General features: G+C 31.3%; 2 protein-coding genes across 4 annotated transcripts; one reads left to right on the top strand and one right to left on the bottom strand.

The window, feature by feature from the left end:
• Positions 1–96: 96 nt before the first annotated feature.
• Positions 97–9,662, bottom strand: LOC134695728 (AN1-type zinc finger protein 2A-like). 3 transcript variants are annotated; one of them, XM_063557115.1, is made up of 11 exons: positions 9,495–9,662; positions 7,685–7,727; positions 7,006–7,057; positions 6,058–6,189; positions 5,399–5,443; positions 4,573–4,688; positions 4,014–4,139; positions 3,267–3,333; positions 2,859–2,932; positions 2,483–2,570; positions 97–1,341 (listed from the first exon to the last, which is right to left on the bottom strand). In XM_063557115.1, exons 1-11 carry the CDS (start codon positions 9,547–9,549, stop codon positions 1,318–1,320), a joined length of 822 nt encoding a protein of 273 aa, XP_063413185.1. In that variant the 5' UTR covers positions 9,550–9,662; the 3' UTR covers positions 97–1,317. The 3 variants fall into 3 exon arrangements, with proteins under 3 accessions (XP_063413185.1, XP_063413187.1, XP_063413184.1); XM_063557117.1 differs by having other exon boundaries at positions 97–1,338; XM_063557114.1 differs by having other exon boundaries at positions 97–1,282.
• Positions 9,663–25,205: 15,543 nt separating this feature from the next.
• LOC134697689 (uncharacterized) lies at positions 25,206–26,347 on the top strand. Its single transcript, XM_063559973.1, has one exon. It carries the CDS (start codon positions 25,206–25,208, stop codon positions 26,178–26,180), a length of 975 nt encoding a protein of 324 aa, XP_063416043.1. The 3' UTR covers positions 26,181–26,347.
• Positions 26,348–26,961: the final 614 nt, after the last annotated feature.

The raw sequence follows: 26,961 nt of genomic DNA, 5'->3' as shown, positions 1-26,961 counted from the left end.
GTGAACTTTTGCTGCTACCAATGTCAGATCACTACCCCTATGTCGAGCTTTCTGCACAAGAAGTCACAGGCTCGACAAAATAAATTCTTACAAAAATCATTGATCAATAATTTTAATAACATAATCATATCATCACATTTAAAATATCTATACAATTTATTTAGGAATAAAATTCTTAAAACCTTTCCCCAAGTACATTTATCAAAATAAAATCTACATATAAATAAACAGGAATATAAAATAACAGGTAGTATGGGTGTCTATTGCCAGCATGGATTAAAATTGATTGGTTCATATTTGTTTGTAATGAAATTAACAAATTCATGCAGGAGAGTAGTTTATTTTGTTACTATTCATTTACTAAAGAAGTATATTCAATTTTATAAAGGGAGATAATTAAATTTGTAAAGGAGTGTACAGTTTAATTTTAGTAAGTTAATTTATGTATCTTTTTATGTAGAAAGAACTAAAATCTTTTTCATTTTCAGAAAACATTTGATTATAGCTCCCTTGAAATTTCATATTGAAATTAAAAAAATATAACTTTTTTTTCATTTCACATAAATTGCTTTTCTATGCATGTACAATCTAAAGTTTGATGTTATTAGAATTTCTGTTAAATAGCATGATTTAAGGTAAAATTTTGTAAAATTCTTTTTTTCTTATTTCTATTCTCCATTCTAGAAATCAAGAATAATTATCTCCTTAACATTTTTATTCATATTGTTGTGATTATTTCCCCACATAAGACAAAGATGACATAATGATAAATATTCATTATTATAGATTTCATAATATTACAGACAGTTTATTGTATGATGGATATTCATAATCTATTATATACTTATATTGTGTCCCATAATGCACTATTTGAAGCTCTTTTTTCCATGAAAGTATCTTAAATAAAATACGTGTAAAATGGATAAAATAAATCATACAACCAATCATTAGAAGCATATGACATAAAATAACCAAAACCTTCAATACAAGGTGTTTTACATGTACTCTTTAGTCTTTAGCACTAGAATATTATGTAAATAAGTTTTAAGCATCAAGAAACGTAAAACTGGGTGCAAAGTTAACAGTCATGATGAAAGTATCTAATACCAACTCCTGCCACCAAATGTAACAACATGAAAGATCTTTAGAAGTCAGCACCGTGAGAATGAATGTCGGAAGTGCTGGGCAGAACTGGCGTTGAGCTGTAATCTAGTTGAGCTTGATGAGAACTTTTCTCTTGTCAAGAAAGGCTACAGGACCTCTTGTTTTGTTGTGCTTCTTGCTACAAGAGAAAATTTTAGTTCTTCAATTCTTCTCTTATGCTGCTGATGTTAATGCCTGCTTAAATGAATATTAAAATAAAAAGAAATCAATAAAATTGCTCATTCCAGATAGAATAGACATGTCAAATATACAAACTTCAGACGGACAAAATCACACCATACCAACTTAGAAATTTGTAGGATCACATAAAGATTTAGCTTATGTTTTGTCATTTTTAACAGCAATTGATAAAAGCCATGTAGGAGATAACAAGAAAAGTTGTGTAACAATCATTCATCTATTGAATATAAAACATGCATTTTTCTGACATATTATTAAAGAAAAAAATACTGTTAGAAAACTGTCCTTTCATCAAAGAAATTGGTTCATACTCTCTTAAAACTATATTTTCATCATTGAAATTTGCTCTATATTCTAATAAAAAAATAAAGTTTCAACAACTCTTTCTTTCATATAGATTAAGCCTTTATCAACAAAAAGGCACAAGAAGATGCTCAAAAAATTTACCACAAGAATTGTGCCTAAAATATACAAATAAACTTCACAAGCTTCCATCCTTTTAGCCAACATTAAAGTCATAAAAAACGAGTGACCAGTGAAAAATAATGTTATTCCAATTCTTTAACCAATGCATACAAACATCATAAACTTAGTCTTCTGTGCACAATTTTATCATTTTTACCAAAATTTGGTATTATCGTCATTTTTTTTTTCAATCAGTGAGTGTTGTGAAAATATGGCAGGTTCGTGTTTTGAAGCCAAAGTTTAACAATTGTGACCTGTTTGTCAACAAACAACAAAAAGCATGGATACTGTTTATGTGTTTAACATGTACAATCAGATAATTGTTTATTTTAAGAACATCCATGCATATTGCAATCACTGGATTTTTACAAGATGGGTCACACTGAGGTCACTTTGCATACAGAAAATATTTCAAAAATCAAAATAAAGTAGACTTCTTCTAAATATAAACAAATTAAAGAATTTTCTTCAGAAAAAAGTATATGTACATAAGTTTAATAATGAAAACTAACCATTGAGTTATAAAAAACATATGCATTATTTTTTTTTTCAATTTGAGGTTTCTTATGATTTTAAATCCTTAATTTTAGTCCTGAAAATTCAATTATATGATAAATAATAAACAGTTATAATTTTGCTTATTTGAATCATTTCAAAGTGTTTTTTGACATACCTGTCTCCTCTGTGCAGCTTGAGCCTCTTGTTGACTGGCAGCTATAGCTTGTGCTAGGAGTAAATCTTCTTCTTCCTCTCTGGTTAGTCTACAAATAAACAAGTTACATTCAAATTTTATAAAATATAAAAACATGAGAGATAGGATGCTAAAAATAACAGTATGCGTTAAAATTAATACACATATGATAATGAGGTGATGTGGGGTATACAAAAATATATCCATTGAAGTAAAAAAAAAAGAGTTTCCAATGAACAAATATCAATTACCGGGGGTACTATCAAATTCTTATTTAACCATGACATAAGGAAGAACCCATTGGTTACAGATGAAAGCAATAAAGTAAACTATTTATATTGTAGTAACAAATACGTACGGTTTCTGTGGAGCAGATGGTTGTGATTCCTGCATTGACATCTGAATGGCGTGAGCTAAAGCTTCATCTTCACTCTATAAAGAAATCGATAGAAAATTTATACAAAATAGTGGAAAGGAGTCAACATTGTCATGACAGTTGTTAACAGATTTATTTTGAGTTCAATAAATATTTGTAAACATTGACATACTTACAGGGCAGTCAGTTGCTGACACTAATCAATTGGACATAACATAACTAACTGTGCACAGACAATAAGCAATATGGAGTTAGAACCTGTCCATAGTTGATAGTGTTTTTGACCTTGAAGAAATCGTGCAACTATTCATTCAATAAATATTAACTCATTCTCATTGGCTGTCTAAATATATCTGTGTGGTATGAATTTATGAATTGTTTTATACTTACCATTCCACCTTGAACTGAGTTAGTAGTGTTGTTGACTGTAGGTTGTGATTGTCTCTCCCTTCTGTCTCTAAAAAAGGAAAAAATATAATGTGGAAACAGTAAGTAAAAGGATCTATATCTATACCTATACAACTTCTTGACAACAATTACTGTTGAATGAGGTAGGAAAATACTGGATTATTTCACATGCTAAATATCTGTTTTAATTTGATTGGAAATCACAATATTCTAAGGACTATTCCAGAAAAAAATGTAGGGGGGGGGGGTTGGAAGGCACATTGTATTAATAATACATGGATGATTGGTATCAGAGCAACTTTTCACACTATAATGCACTATAATTCTCAATTACAATTGTCTGGGTGGCGGGTGCTGACAAAAACTGCCTTCCAATCCCCCCATTCCACTTCATTTTTTTCTGGAATAGCCCTAATGTGATAACCATTGAAATAAAGTATTTTTTCCTTACTTTTTTTACCACATATGATATAAAAAGCACCAGTCCTTTATGCTGCATACAAAAGATGATTCATAGGCCTGTTTTGTTAAGATTTTTTAAAACATGGATAATGTTAACATTATTTATAATTTTCATTATTTTTGGTAAAAAGTCGTCGCACTGTCTCCAATTTACACAAGATGCATAAGAACAGTTCTTCAACATATATTCAGTTGAAAGCAAGCTCTACAATCAATACAACTTAAATATAAGTAGCTTGCATTTATAGTCATGTTTACATATTGTACCTTGCTAGATCTTTTCCTATATAAGCTAACATTGTATTCTGAGGTTTTCCTTGGTTAGATTTTGGCTTGTTAGAAGATGAAGGTTTTGGTTGATTAGAAGTACTGGCTCTGTTAACTGCTGCAGCACTAAATTAAATAAATATTTTTAGCTTTAAACTAAGTTACAGTAAAAGAAAACTTTCAAATTCATGCACTTTCCTGTCAATTTTAATGCAGATATTAGACATTCGTATATCAATAGTTTATTCTACCTTATGTGTGGTTATTTGTATTGAAATCTAAATATACACGGAAAAAAAATACTGAGGATACAGATATTTTTTTTAAAATTTATAACAGTGACCATCGACTTAAGCTTTTTTGACTACAAAAATAAAGCAAAACATTTGGTTATATCTCATGTCAGGTTATATCAAATGCATTTGTAATTTTTTTATTGATAACTGGTATTTGCTGCACTTCAACCAAAACTAGGAATAAGTCTGGATCAATGCAAAGTCACTAATAACTGGTTTATCAGGATGAATTTCCTACTTCTAACAAAAAAGAAATTACTTACGCTGCTCTTGACACCCCTCGACCAGTTTCTTCAAATCCTTTACACTGATGATCAAGTTCATGTCTGTGTTTTAGACAGAAATTCTGATGACATTTATCACAGTTTACTGGAATTAACTGAAAAAGATGAAGGAAAAAGATGACAAATTTGTATAAAATTTTCATATTCTTTTATGACATTTGATCCAATAGATGAGGTTCTTTTCAGGCAATAAACCAAATAATAATTTATAATAAAATTTGTGCTGTAAATAAAATTATGAACAAGCATGTGTCAATAGTTCACAGATGCCCCACTAGCACTATCATTTCTATGTTCAGTGGACTGTGAAATTGGGATAAAAACTCTAATTGGGCATTAAGATTAGAAAGATCATATCATAGGGAACATGTGTACTAAGTTTTAAGTTGATTGGACTTATTCATCCAAACCCTGACCAAAAACTTGAACCTAAAGCAGGAAAGACAGACGAACAAACAAACCCACAGTCTAGAAACATTTTTTCCCTAGGTGGGGCATAACAAATGCATCCATCTAATATTAATGATTCTTGACAATATTCTAAGATCCTGAAAATAGTCAATTTATCAGATAAAATTAAGCAGAAGATAGTCATTAAAGAGAAATTTTTGAATCTTTAAGTCTGTTGATTTACAAGTTAAATCTGACAGAGATTTCTTTTACCTTACAGAACATGATCTATTAATAAATGGCGTAGATATACCGGCTAAAATGAGTATCCTATTTCTCATTGACTATTTTATTGCCAACTAACATGACATTACAAAGGATATATCAATAGTTTCAATATAATGATAAAACCTACCTCTTTATGTTTGCAGCCTTTAAATGAGCATCTGTTTGTGTAAATCTGGAAGAAAAAAAATCAAAAACATAATTATTACAATGAATACAAAGTAATCTAATGTGTAATTTTATGTCTGCAATCTTTTACAAAAGATTAGGACTGAAACTGGATTATGCAGAATAGATGTGTGATGTTGCAATTATTTTTTTAAGTGTTCATCAAGTTATATTGTTTTCAGCAATACAGAATCACGTCTCCTTGTTATGTATATTTTCATTTATCAAAATTTCTCTTGCTTGTATAGTTTACAAATTAAATAATTCATATTCTAGACACACTCTGTTTAGGATACTGGTTCTTGGTGTAAATCTTATATGCATGCAAGGTTACCAGAGGAAATGTGACAAACCGCTTTGCCAGTTGATAATATATTTTATATGACATAGTTAATTTTATGGATACATGAGTAATCCAAAAGACAACAAATTTTCTTTAATCTATAATGAATCAGGAATATTTCTGTTTTTTATTTTTGTTGTTGAATGAAATTAAGTGAAAGTAGACATTAAATTAAAAGTGGAAGATAACTGTAATATAAATTTCAATGAGTTTTTCCTTTTCTATCTATCTTTGCTTAAAAAAAGTGTTTAAAATTCAAACTGCCATTTTGTTTTCACCTTTCTTCTTTTCTTTGCTAGATCAGACTGACAGTCATTGTCTATATGTCTGCCTACTATAACATCTGGTAATTCTCCTTTCTTTACAGCTATAGGACTGTTACACAGTGGACACACAGGGACCTGATTATCCTGTAATATAGTAATTCAAAGTATATCCATATTTAAATCAAATACTGTGAATTCATTTATTTTCGTTGGTACCAATTTTCGTGGTTTGGGAAAAACTTGCATTTTCGTTGATATTTGATTTTCCAAAGATGGAAACAATATTTGGATGCCTTTTTTTTCCTCCCAAAATAAAACAAATAGAATTATCATCATGATCATAAGACATTGTAAGGGAGGATGACAAATCCAATTATACATGGTACCTATAAAACACTAAGGCATGATGATGAATTTATTGTGGAAGGAAGAGAATCAACACACAAAATAATTAGGTCTACTCATTTAATAGGTATAGATATTGGTTCCCATATATAAAGGCCAGTTTCAATATTTTTCAAATTAAAAATAATTCCAAAATGTAATTACTTTATAATCTTAAAATTGAGAATAGAAATGGGGAATGTATCAAAGAGACAACAACCTGACCATAGAAAAAACAACAGCGGAAGGTCACCAACAGGTCTTCAATGTAACGAGAAATTCCCGCACCTGGAGGTGTCCTTCAGCTGGCCCCTAAACAAATATAAACTAGTTCAGTGATAATGAACGCCATACTAATTTCCAAATTGTACACAAGAAACTAAAATTAAAATAATACAATAGATATAGGAAGATGTGGTGTGAGTGCCAATGAGACAACTCTCCATCCAAATAACAATTTAAAAATTAAACCATTATAGGTTAAAGTACGGCCTTCAACACAAGACTAACAAAGACCAGAGGCTCCTGACTTGGGACAGGCGCAAAAATGCGGTGGGGTTAAACATGTTTACTTACCTTTTTATATGATTCTGGACATTCATGTGTATTATAATGAATGTGGTCTCGACTGAAATACATAAATTGGAAAAATTGGTGAATTCTAGATATACATATGATTATTTCAGTTTTTAATTTCTGTTCATATATCTACATGATTTAATTAAAAGTAATGTTCATATGATACTTCATTTGGTGTCTTTGTTTATTTTTACTCTCATAATAGAAAATCAGTAAAATATAATTATATTTTCTGCTGAAATATTCCAAATATGTAATGATTTTTGAAGTTCATAATTGGAATCTGATTTGAAGGGGAGTGTAGTCCTATAACCTGATCCTTTAGGAGATACATTACACATTCCTTACATCAACATACATTTGTACACAGAATGGGGTTTAAATTAAGAGACTGAGCTCTTTATGTCAAATGCATGTCTAGTAATTGTACACGTACAGACAATAATACAAAAGTTTTCGCTTTATGTTCATATACAATGAATTACTGAGTTTTCAAAAAAAGTATTGTGAGATTAATTCTTGTTTGACTTCAATCATATTGGCACAATATGAAACAATTGTCTATATTTGGTTATGAATTTGATGTGAAACATTTTCCGATTATAAAAACATGATTACATTTCGGTCTTGCTCATTTGTTTTGATATGATATAAACTTTTATTTATTCATCCTTACCAAAATATCTTTCCACAGGCATCACATTTCATAGGAAGAAAATCTGTAATAGAGAAAATGTATTTCATTTTTAAGAAATAGTACTTTTATAATGCCATGCTCCATGCTGTTTAAACATGGGAAGCCATTATACGTCAGTGTCTTGTCAATATCTTAATACAAATGTACTTCAGTGAGTGCAATTTTTGTTAGTTTGTTCTTCTGTTGGACTGATACACCACTAACAGTTCCAGGGTTAAAGGAAGGGTTTGGCACACCAACAAATATCATGTTAATAGCTTTGTATGTCCCTGTCTCATTTAGGAGGCTGTAATTCAATTGTTGTTCTTTAATGAGCTGCTTTACGTCATGCCCGCTAACAAATTAAAAACTGTACCTATACGCCTTATTTTAAGTCCTGAACTTTAGTATTAGTATTGTTATCTTAGAAAGTCTTACTGATTAAAATACTACAATAGGGAACAATTTGACAATGACTGAATTAAGTAGTGTCAACCCTGCAAGAATGACCCGTGTACAAAAATGTATATAGCTAAATACATCGTTTGGTGGTGGGCCTGTCAGATACGGAACATACTGTGATGATGATACAGATACATGTAAGGTAAAAGGTGAACAGGTGAGTATACTATCTGTATCAGTATTGGATTCGACCCGGAACTTGTTAATTATTGGCAATATCAATTATGTGGAAAACAAGAGGGTCTGGAGTGCTGAAATTTTTAATCTACACCATTGTCCTATATTAGCTATATATAAAGTTAATTGCCGTTTTTTACTCCATGACGGCTGACAAATTGGACCTTAATATTTTAGTATTATAGAAGTATGTTTTAACGAATCAAGATAATTTTTTATACCAATTTGGAGCTCACAGTTGCCAAAAATTATTTATAGATGCCTGACTGTAGTTCTATTCCTTAACCCTTATCCTAGTCCAAATAATTATGACACACAGGCACTTGTTTCTATCCATATAAATTACTTGTTTCTATCCATACGAAGGTCGACTATCCATATAAATTACAAGTGCCTGTGGTCATGGTGGTCATTCATACACTGTACATGTATCACTAATCTGGGCTGACCCGGCCGCTTGAACTTTTGATGCAAACAACAATCACTTTTCCATTGTGGCGTCAGATATTTTGCTTTATGATGTCAAAATTGTACACAGGTTCCCGTAAAATTTTGACGTCATAAAACAAAATATCTGACGCCACAATGGAAAAGTGATTGTTGTAAAGTGATTGTTGTATGCCTCAAAAGGTCGAGTAGCTGGGTGGGCCGGCCAATACATAATTTCATGCTTGCATCACAGCTGAAGATTAACCAATCAGATAATTAGATTGTGTTTATCTATTTGAATGTTGGAGTTGAAGCGGTGGCAAATCCTCGGGTTTTACCATATATAGGTGCACAAACTTAAAACTCAATTTACTTTTTGTGGAATCATTAAAGTTAAATTTGATATCGTTTTTTTCAAATCTCCTTATCATATTAAACATGTGTTTGAAAAATCTTTGTAAAATCTTTTACCGTTTGGTTTTAAATTGGAATTAAAAATTTTGTCAAAAAAACAAAATCGTTTTTACTATTTTTTTGTGACCTCCGGAAATTTGACTACATAATATTAAATTTATTCGAGATTGTGCAAATGAAATAACGCCCATAACCAACTTATGTCCACTCATGTACTTTTTGTTTCTATGACATGTCAAAGGTTTTTATCTCCATCCCCCTTTTTTCTTCTTTACAGTAAAACTCATACATATGTTCAATATTAAACCTTTTCAGTTGTAAAACTTACCAAGCTGTTTGCATGATGTTGCTTGACAACTTTCTCCAAGTCCAGGAAGTTCCATTTTGATTGAAAACTGTTCTTTTATACAATTTGACTAAATGTCTTACGATGAATATGCAGAGTTGGAGATTTCCTTCTATTTATTGACATTCATGATTACGTCAGTTCCGCTTAGCCTCGTTTCAATATTAAGGGGTTGTTCGAAAGTTGGAAGTTACCGAACAATGAATTAACATATATATGATCACACAGTTGATATTTCAAATTTCATTTTTGTCTTCTTTTATTAATGTTATGAAATTTTAATCAAATCTGTGTACTACGTTGATCCCACCGGAGAGGTAAGAAAATACTATGACCAAGGAAAATTATCTTTTGAAATGTTCCCCATATATCTTAAAATAGAACATGTTCTAAAAATAATTTGAGGGATTCCAGAAAGTTCAAGAGTATTTCAAAATTGATCAAAATTTGAAAGTCACCATGAGATTTATATTCATACCAACATACTTTTGATCACTTTTGTTTATACATTCATTTTATCATGAGAATGTATTTCTGCCAATTTTTATGAAATTATAGTGGATTCCCATTTGGAGAAGTCTGACAAACATAACCAAATCAAACTTTAAGGTGACATCCCATTAGTCCGACAACTATTTTTCCGACAGCCCACCATTTAGGTGGGCCATGATTACTCCGACAGCCCACTATTCCGACAACCCATTATTCAGACAATGCATTTTTCTTATGTGTATGGGTAAATTTTCTCTAAAAAAGACCAGCTCCGTTCTCTGTAATATATGTGGTTGTCCGTTTTGATCCCAATTATTCTTTCCATGGGGGATATAAGACTCAGTATATTGGAGTTGATACACATGCTTATTGCAACTGCTCCGTCCTTGTCCTGGCTCCTCTTTCATTTTACTAGCGTGTAATTCTTTTTCTTTAGGCAGTGGCTATTTGACCGGCACCGGATAAATAGTAAATTTGCTATTTGACCGGCACCGGCAAAATAGCAAATTTGCTATTTAGCCGGCACTTAATAAAACTGTTTATTAATGTGATAAGTAGAGAATAAAAAAGCTAATTAATAATTTTAAATAATTTGTCCACAATAATAAGCATTATAAATACAGTACAATCAAAAATAAAATATTGAAGATGTTCATAAATAAATAATTTATAACTTTATGATATTAATTCAAAACATAATTTGACATTACACTGGCTTCTTTGAATCTGCACCATGTGCATGTGCATATGTTGCATATATGTTTTATTTCTTTTCTTTATATCACTCTTAAAGACTTAATAGCTTCCCATGTATCTTTTTGACAATACTTTTTAGCAATTGAGTCCAAACAAGAGGCAGTTAAAAGTTGAGGTCTTGCTTCAACTTGTTCCTTGGTTATCTTAAAAATGTTGTTATTAATAGCATTTCTTGCCAAATTGCTTCTAACAAACCAGTCTAATAAAAGGAATCTTCTTTTTTAACTTTTCTAATGAAATGGTAAAAAATTGTTTTTTTGGGTACGCTTTTCTAAAATACAAATAACAGTTTGTATCAGACCACAATTATTTCGTAGGCGGCATTTCTTTAAGAACATAAATGAAAATAAAAAAATTCCCACCCGCGCTTTCTCAAAGAAACCTTTACAGTGTGTTGTACTACTTTTGGGACAAATTATATCAAAATTATAGAAACCTGCATCGCCTCTAACTCAAAATATGGACAGTTTTATGTTTAGGGCGTCTTGGAATCTTTTGACAACTTCCGAAGTGCTAATTTATTAGGTGTAATACCACCATTGATTTTCGCCTATTAGTCTTTGTTGAATTTGCACTTTTCAAAAAAATGTGCAGAATTTATCTTTGTTTCATATAAAGAAATACTTGGCATGAGTAAAGTTTTATCCTGTCCAGTTCTATAGAAAAAGTTTCACATAACATTTCATTGCATATAAGAAAATAACCATCATTGTAAGTTAACCAATGAAATTTCTCCCCTTATTCTATCTGTGTACAAGGTTTAGTCACCATGTAATCTCAAGGTTACACAATTTTCTATAGAAATCACAAATAAAAAATTATGGTGTTTTGAAATACCCAAGACATATGTTTATGACACAGATAGTTTTACTGCAATAAAATGTAGGATAAATTACCTACAACGGTCAAATTCAAGGGAATATTTTTTTAGACCTACTAATGTGACGTACCATGATTTGGTGGTATTACACCTTTAAACCTTTTTCAACTGGACCAAATCACTACTTTCCTTTAAATTCTGGACCCAAAATTTTTTTACAGTATAAATTCACCCCCTACTTGCAATTTGAGGCATTAAACATGGAGAAATAAATTTGGAAGGGGTATTTAAATCAATGGCAAGTAACCCACTGTTAACACTTGCAACTATATGTCTCGGACCATGAAAAGCCAGTGTAATGTGTAGTTCCTGCTTTGAGTCAGAGTGGCAACAATTATCATGTGCTAGACTTAAACAACTTCCAAAGGCAAATAATTGGTTTTGTAACAATTGAAATGTGAAATCATGTGTCCATTTGAAATTCGAAGCAAACAACTTTTAATATTGTCTTTTTTATGATGTACGTAGTTTTACATATTTTACATAACACTATTCAGTTTTATAGCGTGGCAGGATATTTAAACCATAGATTTTACACAGATTTGGACATCTTTTTAATAAATATTTTAGAAAAAAATATATTCAGTAATGTATATACAAATGTGTTTTCATGCTTTGAATTAATATTATAAAGTTATAAATTATGTATTTATGAACATCTTCAATACTTTATTTTTGATTGTACTGTATATTGTGATAAAATGATTTTAAAATATTATTAAGATTGTTTCCAGTCTCTTCTAATCACATCAATGAACAGCTTTATTCAGTGCCAAATTGCTATTTAGCCGGTGCCGGTCAAATATATAGCCACTGCCAAAATCCTTTTCTTTACATTTCATCGTTTGTGTGTCCAGTGTCAGTCTGTGCTGTTCTAGTTCGCTGTGTATTTTGTGTGTGTCTTGATCTACCTTCTTTCACAAGATCGTCGGTTACCCCTTTCGCGTATCAGGGGAGTGAGGTTTCATCACTATTAACTACATCAAGAAATATATCGGAGTTGGATAACACTTCCCGCCCTCTTTGGTCACAACACTTTCTAACCCTTGTATTACGGGGCGCCGAATGGGACTCATGTGGTTTTGTACTCTAAATTCAATTTTGTACGGACAAAAGTGACTTTTATTCAACAAAAATGAGTTCAGTTTTACAAAATTTATATCATACTACAAATTTAAAATTTTGTCATACAAAATTGTCTTTCAGTGGACAAAAGTCACTTTTGACATGACAAAATTCATTTTTGTTACACAGACTTGACTTTTGTTACCTTATTTGAAAATTGGGCGACAAAAGTCAATTTTGTATTCAAATTAGTATAGTTTGGTTTCTGTGAACTAATTTGCATACAAAATCGACTTTTGTTACACAAAATTGACTTTTGTGAGACAAAATTGACAAAATTGACTTTTGTGAGACAGAATTGACAAAATTGACTTTTGTGAGACAAAATTGACAAAATTGACTTTTGTCTCAACAAAATTGTCAAAATTTACTTTTGTGAAACAAAATTGACCAATGTGATCAACAAAATTGACAAAATTGACTTTTGTGAGACCAAATTGACTAATGTGAGACAAAATTGACTTTTGTCTCAACAAAATTGACAAAATTGAATTTTGTCTCAACAAAATTGACAAAATTGAATTTTGTCTCATCAAAATTGACAAAATTGAATTTTGTCTCAACAAAATTGATTTTTGTCTCACGAAAGTCAATTTTGTCTCACGAAAGTCAATTTTGTCTCATAAAAGTAAATTTTGTTGTTACAAAATTGAATTTTGTTGTCACAAAAATGAATTTTGTCGTCACAAAATTGACTTTTGTCGTCACAAAATAGACAGAATTGACTTTTGTCTCAACAAAATTGACAAAATTGACTTTTGTCTCAACAAAATTGACAAAATTGACTTTTGTCTCAACAAAATTAACAAATTGACTTTTGTCTCAACAAAATTGACAAAATTGATGTTTGTCTCAACAAAATTGACAAAATTAACTTTTGTCTCAACAAAATTAACAAAATTGACTTTTGTCTCAACAAAATTGACAAAATTGAATTTTGTCTCACAAAAGTCAATTTTGTCTCACAAAAGTTAATTTTGTCTTACAAAAGTTAATTTTGTCTCACAAAGTCAATTTTGTCTCAAAAAATTGAATCTTACCTCACACAATTGACTTTTGTGATTTAATTTCCATATCAGGTAACAAAAGTCAATTTTGTATGCAAATATGTTTATATTTGCATACCTTTTAGACAAAATTGACTTTTGTCATGACAAATATGAATTTTGTCTACACAAATGAATTTTGTCATCACAAAATTGAAGTTCTCACAAAACAAGTCTGTAGCACATGGTTTTGTGAGACAAAAATGATTTTGTTATGACAGAATTGATTTTTGTACAAAACCACAAGAGTCCCATTTGGCGCCCCGTATGTATCACTCATCTGAGGTTTTTTTAAATTAATTTTGTCGCAGAAATAAGGGACTAATGTAGCGTCAGTCAAATTGAGAAAAACAAAGAGACAAATACATACCCAGATCCGTAAAAATAAGATGACAACTAGGACGAAATATGTGCAATTTTAATTATGAATACGGTATCATGTTCGGGAATGTGCAATCTAATTAAAATATGCAGTATAACGTAATCAGAGATCAATATTTTAATTAGATTGAGGAATGTGAATTTACAAAATACGGATACAGTGCGCAGCACTTCCAATGGCGATCGATCAGACATAGTCTGAGAGATGACATTCAATTTATTTGTAGTGATACCAATTTTATATCCCGAGCTTATTTCAAAATATAGAAAGATATGCCTCATTTATAATGGTTGAAGGAAGTGCAGGACTGATGATTTACAACAAAACGAAAAACAAATATGACGGACATGAACATTTCGGCAATTTCTTTTTTTTTTTAAATATTCATGAGGAAAAGTGATATCGGGTCGGTGACTGTTTATGACATAGAAATATACAGTCAACGTATTTTGACTGTTCAAATAGAACGAGTGCAGTTTAAAAACAATAATATCTAGTAAGAAAAATAAGACAATGTCATTTGTGTGACATTCTTGTCCTGTTTGTGTCTTTCTCAAATTTTCGAATTGTAAAAACTTACTACATTATGTGTTTTGTTGCAAACTTGACACTTATTTTTCATTTAAAGATTGTTTTCAAGGAGAAAAATATTTATATATCATTGATTTGAAGAAGGGAAGTGCATATATTAATTAAGAATCGGTGCTCACCCATTACATTAAGAATTGAAAATGACAGATATTCAAAAAATCGTATTGTACAGCAGATAAAGGTTATAGTAGTCTCAGGCTCATATTATCAAGGGAGGAACTCTTTCAGCATATTCAGTCTAGCACATGTCAGAACTTTCAAAAGTTAGATAACTATGATAAAACTTTACTATTATAGGGAAACAAATGATGATTGTATTGTTAGTTCTTTTGAATTATGTAGTACATGGTTTGATACTGACTGTTATTTAATATCAAAATCTAATGTGTAGATGTTCTTGTTTCATCTAAAAACTAGATTTTTGCAGTTGTTTAAGTCGTACATTACATTTTTAAAATTTTGTCGAGTATAAACTCCCGTTTCAGAAAGTCTGACTGAGGAGATTACCAAGAAAATAATGTTAAGAACGCCAACTTTGTCGGTTGTTTTTTTTCGTGCACTCCATTCTAAATGTTATATGTTGTATTAAGGATGCATGGATTTGTGTCCCTTGTGAAAATCAATTAAATGTATGCAAGAGGTACAGTGATAAATAATTAAAAAGTAAAGTATTCTTAATATGCTCATTTAATATCAATATATATGATGAATGTAAATCATAGTAATAGCTGTTCCAAAAATATGTGTGCATATGTTTGGGTCATTTTAGTGCCTATGCATACTAGTTAGTGCTGTCTATTCAACAGTGTATGCTTGTCTTTCGTTTTTTATAATTTGTTTCGTCTATATGCCTTTTTGTTTTTCTTTGTTGCCATATTTTTTTGTTTCCGTAGTAATTAAGATTATATCACAATGTTGTCTATTTTTGACATTTTTACCTGCCGTGTCTGTTTGTTTTATTAAGACATTGTTGTCAATATAATAGAATACAAGTTAGAGGTTAAGCTAGTATAGCTATAAAACTTTCCGTTTTGAATTTTCTCGGAGTTTTGTATTTTAAACTCTTTTAAAGTGTTGAATAGTTTCTGAATCAAAACAGAAACATTATAAGACAGTATTCTTGTTAGCTTTTCAAATGATATAAACAATACAAATTGGTTTCGAATACCTTTTTCTATAAGTTACTAATACAACTGCTTAAATATTCAAAAACAAATTATGATTTTTTTTAAGTTGTTTATATTTTTATTAGACTTTAATTTAAAGTGATATCAAACTTACAACCTGGATGAAATTTCAAAAAAGGCAGGACAGGATTTTTCAGTAAAAAGGGCAGGATGAGCAACTTGGCAAAAAAGTCAGAATAAACTAATTAAATAAGGCAGGAACGAATAGAGTGAACAATAGAAAATGAGGACAGATTACAACTAAAAAAAAATATAGGACATCATTTTTCATCTTAGCCCCCACCCTCTTTAAAATCAAATGGTAGATCCCTTAATCCACGGATAATTTAAGACGGATATGCTAAACTACATCAGCACTTACCATTGAGTCGACGATATCTTAACGGACAAAAAGTCCAACAGAATACCAACGAGCCAGAAAATGAAATAACACTTTATAAATTAAGTGCACCATAAGCACTTTTCTGGATTTAACTTCTCCATGAACGATATTTTTCTAAAACAATGAAACATAACTAATTTAATACTAGTATTCTAGGAGCTATACGAGCAAGATGTATGAAAAGAGTTTGTCACTGTAATTTTATCAGATAAATCACATTAGAAGGAAATACCAAAAAAAAATATAGTTAGTTCTGTAAAATGTACAGATGAATGTAAAATGAGCAAATGGTATGAAGTACAGATTATACACAGGATGTAGGAAAAACAGAACCGAAGAAAATTTCCCTGCCAGCAAAGAGATAAGGCTTCGTAATCTATCTGTTTGTATATTTCTCGGGTGGTAAAAAGAAAATATCAAATGATACGAAATTCATAATTTGCTTTCACATTTGGATTTTAGCTTTCAACTTAGCACCTGGTAATTTACAAATCCCCACTAAAAATATAAAAACTAAAAATTCCATTCGATATCTTTTATGTAATATCAAATAGCGCCTGAGATCACTCCTCGTTTTTGGTGGGTTACGTGTTGTTTATTGTTTAGTTTTCTATGTTGTGTCATGTGTACTATTGTTTGTCTGTTTGTTTTTTTCATTTTTAGCCATGGCGTTGTCAGTTTATTTTCGATTTATAAGGTTGACTGTCCCTTTGGTATCTTCCGTCCCTCTTTTATAGCATATATACATAAAACAATTTAAAATGCCAGTGGTAGCAATGTGGAATTAACGCAGAGTACTGCAGCTGTTCTTATTTTTTTGTATTCAAATAGAGCATTGAGAAGAAAGATAGTTTTCGAAACAGACAAAAAAAGATTCGAATTTTTTTTTCAGTCCTGTTGACCTGTTTCATGGAATTTTCTTTCTACTAGAAAATTTCATAATACTTCTTTCGTTGGTTTACTGAAACCAAAGGGTGGTAGTATAACTATCATTTTGAGATTACTCTTGTATAACATTTTTACTTAGATATTCTTAATAACAAATCAAGTGCTTTAGATGACAAAATAAGACTATTACATATTTGATTATTATTTTATCACAATAATTTCAATTTAATGCATTAAATGTGTTACAACTTAACAAAATATGAAATATCAATGCAAGTGTATGTCTGCTTTAAAAGGTAAGTTTCTATAATTTGCTAACCAATTATTGCATCACGTCATTGGCGGATCAGGGGGGAGGGGGTTCCGGGGGTTGGAACCCCCCTTTTTTTGGCCGATCAATGCATTTGAATGGGGACATATAGTTGGAACCCCTAATTTGTCCTAGGTTGGGACCCTTTTTAAAATGGCTGTATCCGCCCCTGAACGTGAAACCTATATAGATAACTTAACACATATTGAGTAACTAAGATGATCAAAAAGGAAAAAATCATACCCTTTGGATAGTCACATACTGTTTAGCCAACTTATTTTCGCCACTTTCGCGAGGAGACAAATAACGCAAAATAAATCGTCGCAAATGTGTAAAACTTGGATCTTTTCTTAATTATCGTATTGTTAATTTAAATATAAAAAGAGGTGACATAATTGTCAATGAGAGAATCCAAAATAACATAAAGTAAGCAACTATAGGTCACTCTACGATCTTCAATAATTCACAAAACCCCATATAATTCCGGATTGACATTTACTAGAAACTGAATTTTAAAACAAATGTGGGCGTGATGGAAATGTTTGTATGCGCTCAAAGTTCGTACTTTATTTGGCCTTTTTAACTATTTTGGATTCGAGCGTCACTGATGAGTCTTTTGTAGACGAAACGCGCGTCTGGTGTACATACAAAATTTAGTCCTTGGTATCTATGATGAGTTTATTTACAACCACTATGTCGATGCCAATGCTGGTGAAAAATTTATTTCCCCGATGGTATCACCAGCCCAGTAGTCAGCACTTTTTTGTGCTGACATGAATTATCATTGATATGGTTATATTTATAGATTAACTGTTCACAAAATTTAGAATTTTTGAAATACTAAGGCTTTTCTACCTCAGGCATTTATTACCTTAGCTGGATTTGGCAAAACGTTTAGGAATTTTGGTCCTCAATGCTCTTCAACTTCGTACTTTATTTGGCCTTTTTAACTTTTTTGGATTCGAGCGTCACTAATGAGTCTTTTGTAGACGAAACGCGCGTCTGGCGTACATACAAAATTTAGTCCTTGGTATCTATGATGAGTTTATTATGAATTACAATGGATGTTTTTCATGGAATATCAGATTAATGTTCTATGCTAAATAAAATTGAAAATGGAGACGTGCTTCAGATGGATATTAAACAAAAATGTGTACTTATTCAGTGATAATGAACGTAATCATAAACACTATCCTAAACTCGGAAATATATGAATGAATTAAAAGCAAAAATCACGCAAGACTAAGAAAGGCCAAAGGCTCCTGATTTGGTACAGCGCCCAATCTCATATAAGTTGTGCAAACATGGTTCATGAGTTTGAATGGGTCCACTGTGGAAAAGATAATACTTTTTGATTAGCCTCTGGGTCGATAATAAATCTCATGATATGTAAATTTACTTTTAAAAACATTTCAACTATAATAAACTTCAATTAACGTAAAAATATCGATCTTAAACTCTACAAAATTGTAAAAAAGCCATGTCGCCAATTTCGAATAAGGAATATGCAGCCGAAAAAAACTATCCTGTGCACCAATTTCATGCTCTTTCTTTATTAAATCCAAATGATCCTGATATGAACTTTCGAATATGAAAGTAAAAATAATATCAAAACTCAAAAAAAAAATGTTTATCAATAATTTACGTGTGTCGTCAGTTTCACGATTCTTCCATAACGGTAATTTGAGTATATTTCAAAATGAGCAATTGACAGGTTCAGTGCTTTTAATGTTTGTTTATGGGTTTAGTAGTGTTGAATTTTGAGTTAGTATCTCAATCTGTCCATTAAAACAAGCTATCTCTGAGAATTTCTCTTTATTTTTCCATTTTACCAATTATGCTCATCAAATGATTCCTCCGTAAACGTAGGCTAAACCATTGGTACAATATAGAAACAAGAATTTCTCTTTTTCTTCCAACCAATCATACTATTTCTACATAATACAAGCTTTGATGTTATTTGATTAAGCAGCATTTTTGAAAAAAAAACACTAAAAACTGCTTGGAAATTCCTCCGAAACGATTCTTCCGTAACGGGACAATTTTATACAGGGTACATTTTCATCCATACACCGGTTAATCATGTGTCACGTGGTTTTAAAAGTTTTACAAGCGGGGTTGTTTAAATGGAAGAAGTGCATTGACCACATAAAACGATAAAATTTGAAGAAAAGGGAACTATTTTGGAAATTCTGAGAAGGTAAATATATTATTTCATAGAGAAAAAATATGTAAGAGAGTATATTTGTATTTTAAAAGATTTTTTACCTTAAAAACATAATAACAATACTGTATAAACAACTACCAAAACGTACATAAACAACTTTTGGGTGCAGAAGGAAAAAAATACAAATAAAAAAGAGCCTACAATGTTACGGAGGAATCACGATTCCTCCGTAACATAATTGTATTGACAGTAATGATGCAAAATGTGAACTACAACTATGTATTAATGAATATAACAAGTTTATGCATATTTTATTATTAGTATTACACTGATTATCCAGATCTACACTGCTATAGATAAAAGAAGATGTGGTATGAGTGCTAATGACTCAACTCTCCATTGAAGTCACACTGTATAAAAGTAAACAATTATAAAATGTACTTGAAACAAACATATGACAGCAGAATCTCTGAGCAAGCATGTAAAAAGAAAAAAAAATCATAAACGACAAATACAAGAGCTCGCTCACCTACGAAATCATTGAAATATATATGAGACGATCCTAGTATTCCTGACTGGCTACAGGCATTTTCAAGCAATTATTATGGTTTTTAAATGGTTTTACAAATGCCAAATCACATTGTGTCTTGGATAGAGATTTGTTTCATTTGCACTCATACCACACCTTCTAATGAATATATATTTATTTTCAGCTTAAGGTAGATCACCAGTATATATTTTTTGAGACAGAATTTTTTTATAATTTGCCAAAATGAAGATTTTACTTTGCTCTTTTCAAAAATTTTATAAAAAGTATGGGTCACCGTGCTATTTTTCAAGCTATGAGTCGTTGAAAATTGCCAAAATTTGGTTAGTTTGTTCATGAAAAAACACATTAGTGTGCATAAAAAAATTTCTTTGAGATAGAATTTTGAAATAAATTGTGAGAAGAAAGGTTTCATAATATGTTTTAAGAAAATAAAAAGAAAACATGGTGTCACCGAACTTGTTTTCTTGCTACAAGTAAATATAAAAAATTTCCCTATTAGCCCAGTATAAATTTTGTACTGAAAGAGTTATCTCCCCTTAAATGGCTCATTTGAAAAAAAATGATTTCAAAACCAAAGAAAATGGTATTTGTTAAAATATTTTGTATAATATAATTAATTAACAAGTTTTATTTAAATAGAAAAAACTTCCAACAATTGAATTGCAAATCTGTCTCCAAATTTGCAGATTTAGGCAAATAAATAGACCGATTTTGTACTGAGATTGTACAATCCAAGATGGCGGTATACCATCAATCTACCTTAAATGGCACTAACCAATGCCGAAAGACCAAAAAAATTCAGAGAAAGTCAAAAGGCAAAAAATGAAAAAGAATACCTGCAGAGGGAAAGAGCACGTAAAAGAAAAGCATACATTCCATCAAAAGAACTAAGTATGTCTGAAAGAAAGAAAAGAAATAAACAAAAGCTGACCAGTAATAGGGAAAGTAGAAAAAGGAAAGCAAATTCAAATCAGGAAGTACTGGTGCTTAAACTAAGTTTTCCAGCTAAGGCAAATGGCAGTAAATCTAGAAGAAAAAAAATTTTGTTAGAAAAGACCAATGCATTACAGCGTTTAGAAGAAGAAAATTTGAAACTGAAAAGAAAATATCAAGCACTAACTAGAAAGCAACAGAGGATAAACAAGAAACTAAGAGACACAGATTCCCCAAGAAGCAAGGCTAACAAAGATATTCAGGAAGTAATCTCAAAGAAGACCAGTGCTGATAAAGTTAGAAGAAAACTAGTATTGTATCATACAATGACAAATGAATTAAAAGAAACTAACAAATTGTACAAGTTCAAAGCTAAACCCAAAAGTTCAATTTATTCAGTTAGCAGTGTCTGTTACCTGAAAAAATATAGAATGTTAAGTTGCACAGCTCAAGAAACAGGACTGACCAGAAATACTTTAGCAGGAATGGCCAAACTGAAGATAAAAGAAAACTATCAACGTAAAAGATCACTGAAAGAGCAAGGAAAATATCAGATCGCAATCATCGAATTTTTAGAACGCAGTGATAATAGTACCACCATGCCGAATAAGAAGGACGTCAAAAAAGTTAATGACCAACAAAAGCCAAAACGAATACTGAATGATTATATAGACAATTTATATGATAAGTTCCGTTTGGAAAACCAGACATTCAAGGTCAGTAGAGCTACATTCTATAGATGTCGTCCAGGTAATATTATGCCAGTCTCATTCACTACAAAAAGATCGTGCTTATGTATAAAACATCAAAATATGGCCCTGATGACAAGCAAAGGACTAAATGAAAGTCTTGGTAAAAGTGACAGAGCCCTAGACAAGTTTTATTACAGAAACTCAAATGAAGATCTTCTAAGGATAGTTGATGATATGGACAAAGAGAAAATAGGGTTTAGTAAATGGCAGAGAATTGATATTGGTGACGGACGAAAAAAGATAGGATTGGTAAATGTTGAGCTTGAAGCTAATGAATTCAAGAAAGAATTAGTAAAGTGTGCTGATATCTTTAGGCAACACGTTGACATGGTTACTAATCAATACGATGAGATACGCAAATTGAAGGAAAATCTGCCAAATGGCCATGTATTAGCGCAGCTTGATTTTGCTGAAAACTACACCTGTACCACATACGACGAAGTACAATCAGCATATTGGAACAAAACCATGGTCACTATACATCCTATTGTTGTCTACTTTCGAAATATTGAAAACGGCAAAATAGAGCACAAATCATTTGCTATGATTTCAGATGAACTATCCCATACAGCAGCAGCAGTGTTGGCCTTTCTACGGTCATTGCTTCCTAAACTACATGAGCTTGTTCCTAATATGTCATGTGTTCACTATATATCAGACAGTCCGACATCCCAATACCGAAACAGATATATCTTCAATGTAGTTGCTGATCACGTAAAACTGTTCAGTGTTCCTGCTAGCTGGCAGTACTTCGAAGCAGGTCACGGCAAAGGTCCTTGCGATGGTGTAGGTGCCGTGGCAAAACGAATGGCGGACAATGCAGTTAAAAGGGACAAACATGTCATTCAAGATGCCAAGTCCTTTTTTGCATGGGCTTCACAGTCTGAATCATCAATCAATTATATGTGGGTTGGAAAGGATTCAATCGCTCAAGCTGATATAGACATAAAAGCTACTGAACTAAAACCTATTAAAGGAACAATGTTGTTGCACTCAGTTTTTGGACACAATGAATCTACTATAATTACAAGGGAAAAGTCCTGCTTTTGCGAGGAATGCTTTGTAGATGGCAAGTTGTGTTCAAATAGTGTTTGTGGGGGGTGGCAACAACATGAAATCAAGTCTGTGTCTACACCAGTGGCAGTTGAACAAAATGTCCAAACAGAACCAACAAATGATGAATACCACAATGGTGACTGGATTGCAGCAGTATACCAAAAGGACTGGTATATTGGGCAAGTAATTGATATTGACATTGATGAAGGAGATTACAACATATCCTTCATGACAAAAACCAAACTTCGGGGAGCATATAGTTTCAAGCATCCATCAAAATCAGACATTATGTGGGTTTATTCTAGTCAGATTCTTTGTACAGTAGAAGAACCATCACCTGTAGGAAAAAGTGGACGTGCTTTCTCTCTTCCACCGGACACAGTCATCGAAGTTGAAAGACTTTTTCTTGCTAATTCCTCCGTAACAGAACATTGAACTTAAATGGCTTTTTCTGACACATTGTTTTCAATTATTACATTTCTTTGTTTGTCCATGTTTATTTGTATTAAAACTTATAACGTTGCTATTTTATACTTGCAACTATATATGACTGACATGAAATATTTGTTCTAAAAGTGATATGAGATTCCTCCGTAACAGAAATTGATGTGTGAATAAATGAGTAGATACTATCAAACATGAAACATAAAATAGATTTATGAACTTCATCATGTTTAATGTTCAATAATACATGCATATAACAACAAGGACGTCATATTATTTCACTCCCAAAAAAGTTGATTAAACTGAATTCCTCCGTAACAATATCATTGATTACTTCTTGATTATCATTTAAGTAAAATATGTTTAAAATATGCATACAATATATCTATATCAGATAGAGGGTTATAACCGAACTTTAAAATGTTAATAATCTTATAGTGTGCTGTTAAACCAGTAGTGTACCAATAATGACATATAAGGTTTGTTTTATAATCCAAAAATACAAATTAAATTAAATATTCATCTATTAAACTCATAAATTTTACTTTTTTAAACACCATAGCTTACTTTTTTCATCAATTTAGATCAGTTCTATACATATACAAGTTTAAAAATCAGAAATTGGCTTAGCATTTTTTGATTGTTTTAAAAGAAAAAAAATGCATCCTAAAGGGTCATTTCGTTGTTATGGAGGAATCTGATGATAAAAGTTTAGCAGAAAGCGCTTGTCTTTGGATATTCGTATCTTAGAAAGTAGTTGAGATTTGATCAAGATATTTTACAATTTTAAAATTCAATATATTTCAAAAATAAAAACGAATACAGTTTGTAACTATTGAGATTTTATTTCTTATGCATTCAATATATCCCATTGCATGACTTATATGAGATTGGGCGACAGGCGCAGAAATGATTCGTGGTGTGCCTTTTTCTTGAGATCTTAACCCTCCCCATATACCTCTAGCCAATGTTTAAAAAACAAACACACAGCAATATGCACAGTAAAACTCAGTTTAAAAGAAGTCCGAGTCCGATGTCCGAATTAGTAACAAAGGAAACTAAGCAAAATGACAATGATACATACATTTTTTAACAAACGACTACTTTCAGTTACTGACATGCCACCAATGAAACTGATTGAAAATTATGTCTTCATAATATGAATTCCAATCACAATTCCTCACGTCAGAGGTTAATTATCATACCATCATACATAGATATATAAAAAGATGTGGTATGAGTGTCGATGACACAACTCCAATTCACAATTTATAAAAGTACCATTATAGGTCAAAGTCGGGTCTTCAAATAAATAATGTATATCATATCACAACTTAGATACTCCAAAAGTTTGTATCTAAAATATGATGTATCATCAACGATTAGTTGAAACAAATTTCAGTCCGAACTCTACTTGCCGCGACATATGGACAATCAAGAGCACGTTTGGTCCCAGAACTAGATTTCTGATGAGCTTTTGGGAACTCAGAAAAGCTAAAAAATATATAAACATATCCAGACCGTCATCCTGCTTGTCTTGTCAGCACGGTTATCTGTTTAAGTAAAGCGTTCTCTCCTTGCTTCTGTGATAATGTGTATTTGCATCACTAACCAACCCTCATACTACTCTTCTTCAACTGACATGTTAAAAGACAAATTTCTTTTCCTCATCATTAATCTTATTTTTACTATTCTGTTTGATCAAGTTTTATAATCATGTTTTTTTTAATAACGTCTTTTTTTAAAAGGGTCATGACAGAAATGGGACGTAACGAGCAATTGCAACTTCTGCTTAAGACAATAGCACTTCTAGTATTATTGTGGTTAGTTAAAGAATTCATAAAAAAGACCACACCAGAAAATCTTGGACAATTTACTAATAATATTTACACGGAAGAAGACGCTTTTGGTAAAGTGATAACAAGGGACTCGCGAGGATGGGTTATAGATACACGCCTTAGTGATGGTAAAATTACTGACGACTTTGTCTTAGCTCATCTGAACAATCCACCAAATACTCCAATCTACGTTTATCCAATGGAAATTGATGAATATGTGTCAAGCGATATTATCATGAAAGGTGAATATGAACCGTACAACGTTAAAATAATGATCCAGTACATGAAACGTTTTCCTAATGCTGTTTTCTTGGACTTGGGTGCATTCGTTGGGTCGTTCTCAATTGCTATAGCAGCTCTTGGATACACAGTTGTAGCGGTGGAATGTTTGAAATCAAGTGTAAAGCGATTGTATGCCTCGATGAAAAAAGCAGGAGTAAGTGATAGGATGTCTATCATACACAACGTAATATCAGATAAACGTAAACCAGTCGTAATTGAGACGGAGCCAGGTAATATGGGATTGACTCATGTTGACTTACGCAAATCGGAAGGCATAGAAATCGTTGAGTCAATTGTCCTTGATGATCTTTTAGAAATTTTTCAATTCAAAGAAGCTATTATAAAAATGGATGTTCATCAATTTGAAGATATGGTTCTGAATGGTGCATACAAATTCTTCAAAAAAGTTAACGTTGAAGCAGTGCTAATGGAATTTATTCATCATCGAAGTGATAATTATGACAATGACGGCAAATTTATAGTAGATTTTATGGAAGCTCATGGTTTTGAGCCAGATGTACCAGAGGACATTAAACAGGATTATAAAAAATGGACAAAGGCTGAAATTTTATTTAAGAGAAATAAGCCGTTTAGTGATACCCTATAGGCACATACTGCTCATAAAACTATTTCACAAATGATTTTGTAGCGTTTGGAAAGCATATCCCAAAAAAGTAAAAATACATGAAACAGTATGAGTTTGGAAACCACTGTGTTAACATTATATGTTGAAAGTTGTCATGCATCACTCCAGCGAACAAATCTAGAACCTTGTGTATTGCTTTCATCAACACACAACTATATGCTTTGGGTACTCTACATTGTAAGGCAGTCTTTGCATTACAAGCATACGAATACGTATCGTATATTATATTGATGAACAACAATGTATAAATTAAACAAGTTAAAGTCATGTTTTCAAATACCATTAAATTATCAAGTTATTAAGGAACTTGATTAATACTTGAAAATTTGAAAAGCTTATTCTTCTGGGAAGAAAACTGTTTCATACAATATCGTATCGTAACCATGATAACCTGCCCAACAATTGGCGCACAACAAAAGGATCATAAGATCTTGTACTTTTAACCTATTTATATAAAAAAGGAAGATGTGGTATGATTGCCAGTGTGACATCTCTTGAAAAGAGATCAAATAATACAGAAAGTAACAACCATAGGTGACAGTACGGCGTTCAACAATGAGCAAAGTCCATACCAAACAGTCAGATATAAAAGGCCGCGAAATGACAAATATAAAACAAGTAAAACGAGAAAAACTAACGGTATTATAAAAAAAATATTTAAAAAATAATTTTTAAACAAATTTTTAAAATTTTTAGTGCTTCATATACACGTTTTGGTTTGTTGCAAGATACCTGTATATGC

This window comes from Mytilus trossulus, chromosome 14 (assembly GCF_036588685.1).
Source record: "Mytilus trossulus isolate FHL-02 chromosome 14, PNRI_Mtr1.1.1.hap1, whole genome shotgun sequence".
Lineage (NCBI taxonomy): Eukaryota > Metazoa > Mollusca > Bivalvia > Mytilida > Mytilidae > Mytilus > Mytilus trossulus.
This window is presented reverse-complemented; position numbering and strand designations above follow the sequence as displayed.

Bases quoted from the DNA above. Each gene is read 5' to 3' on its own strand.
- LOC134695728 (XM_063557114.1), bottom strand. From the start codon at position 9,549: ATGGAACTTCCTGGACTTGGAGAAAGTTGTCAAGCAACATCATGCAAA. The intron at 7,728-9,494 runs GTAAGTTTTACA...TCTCTATTACAG, and splicing joins AACATCATGCAAACAGCTTG to ATTTTCTTCCTATGAAATGT. The intron at 4,140-4,572 runs GTAAGTAATTTC...TATTTAATTTAG, and splicing joins CGAGGGGTGTCAAGAGCAGC to TGCTGCAGCAGTTAACAGAG.
- LOC134697689 (XM_063559973.1), top strand. From the start codon at position 25,206: ATGACAGAAATGGGACGTAACGAGCAATTGCAACTTCTGCTTAAGACA.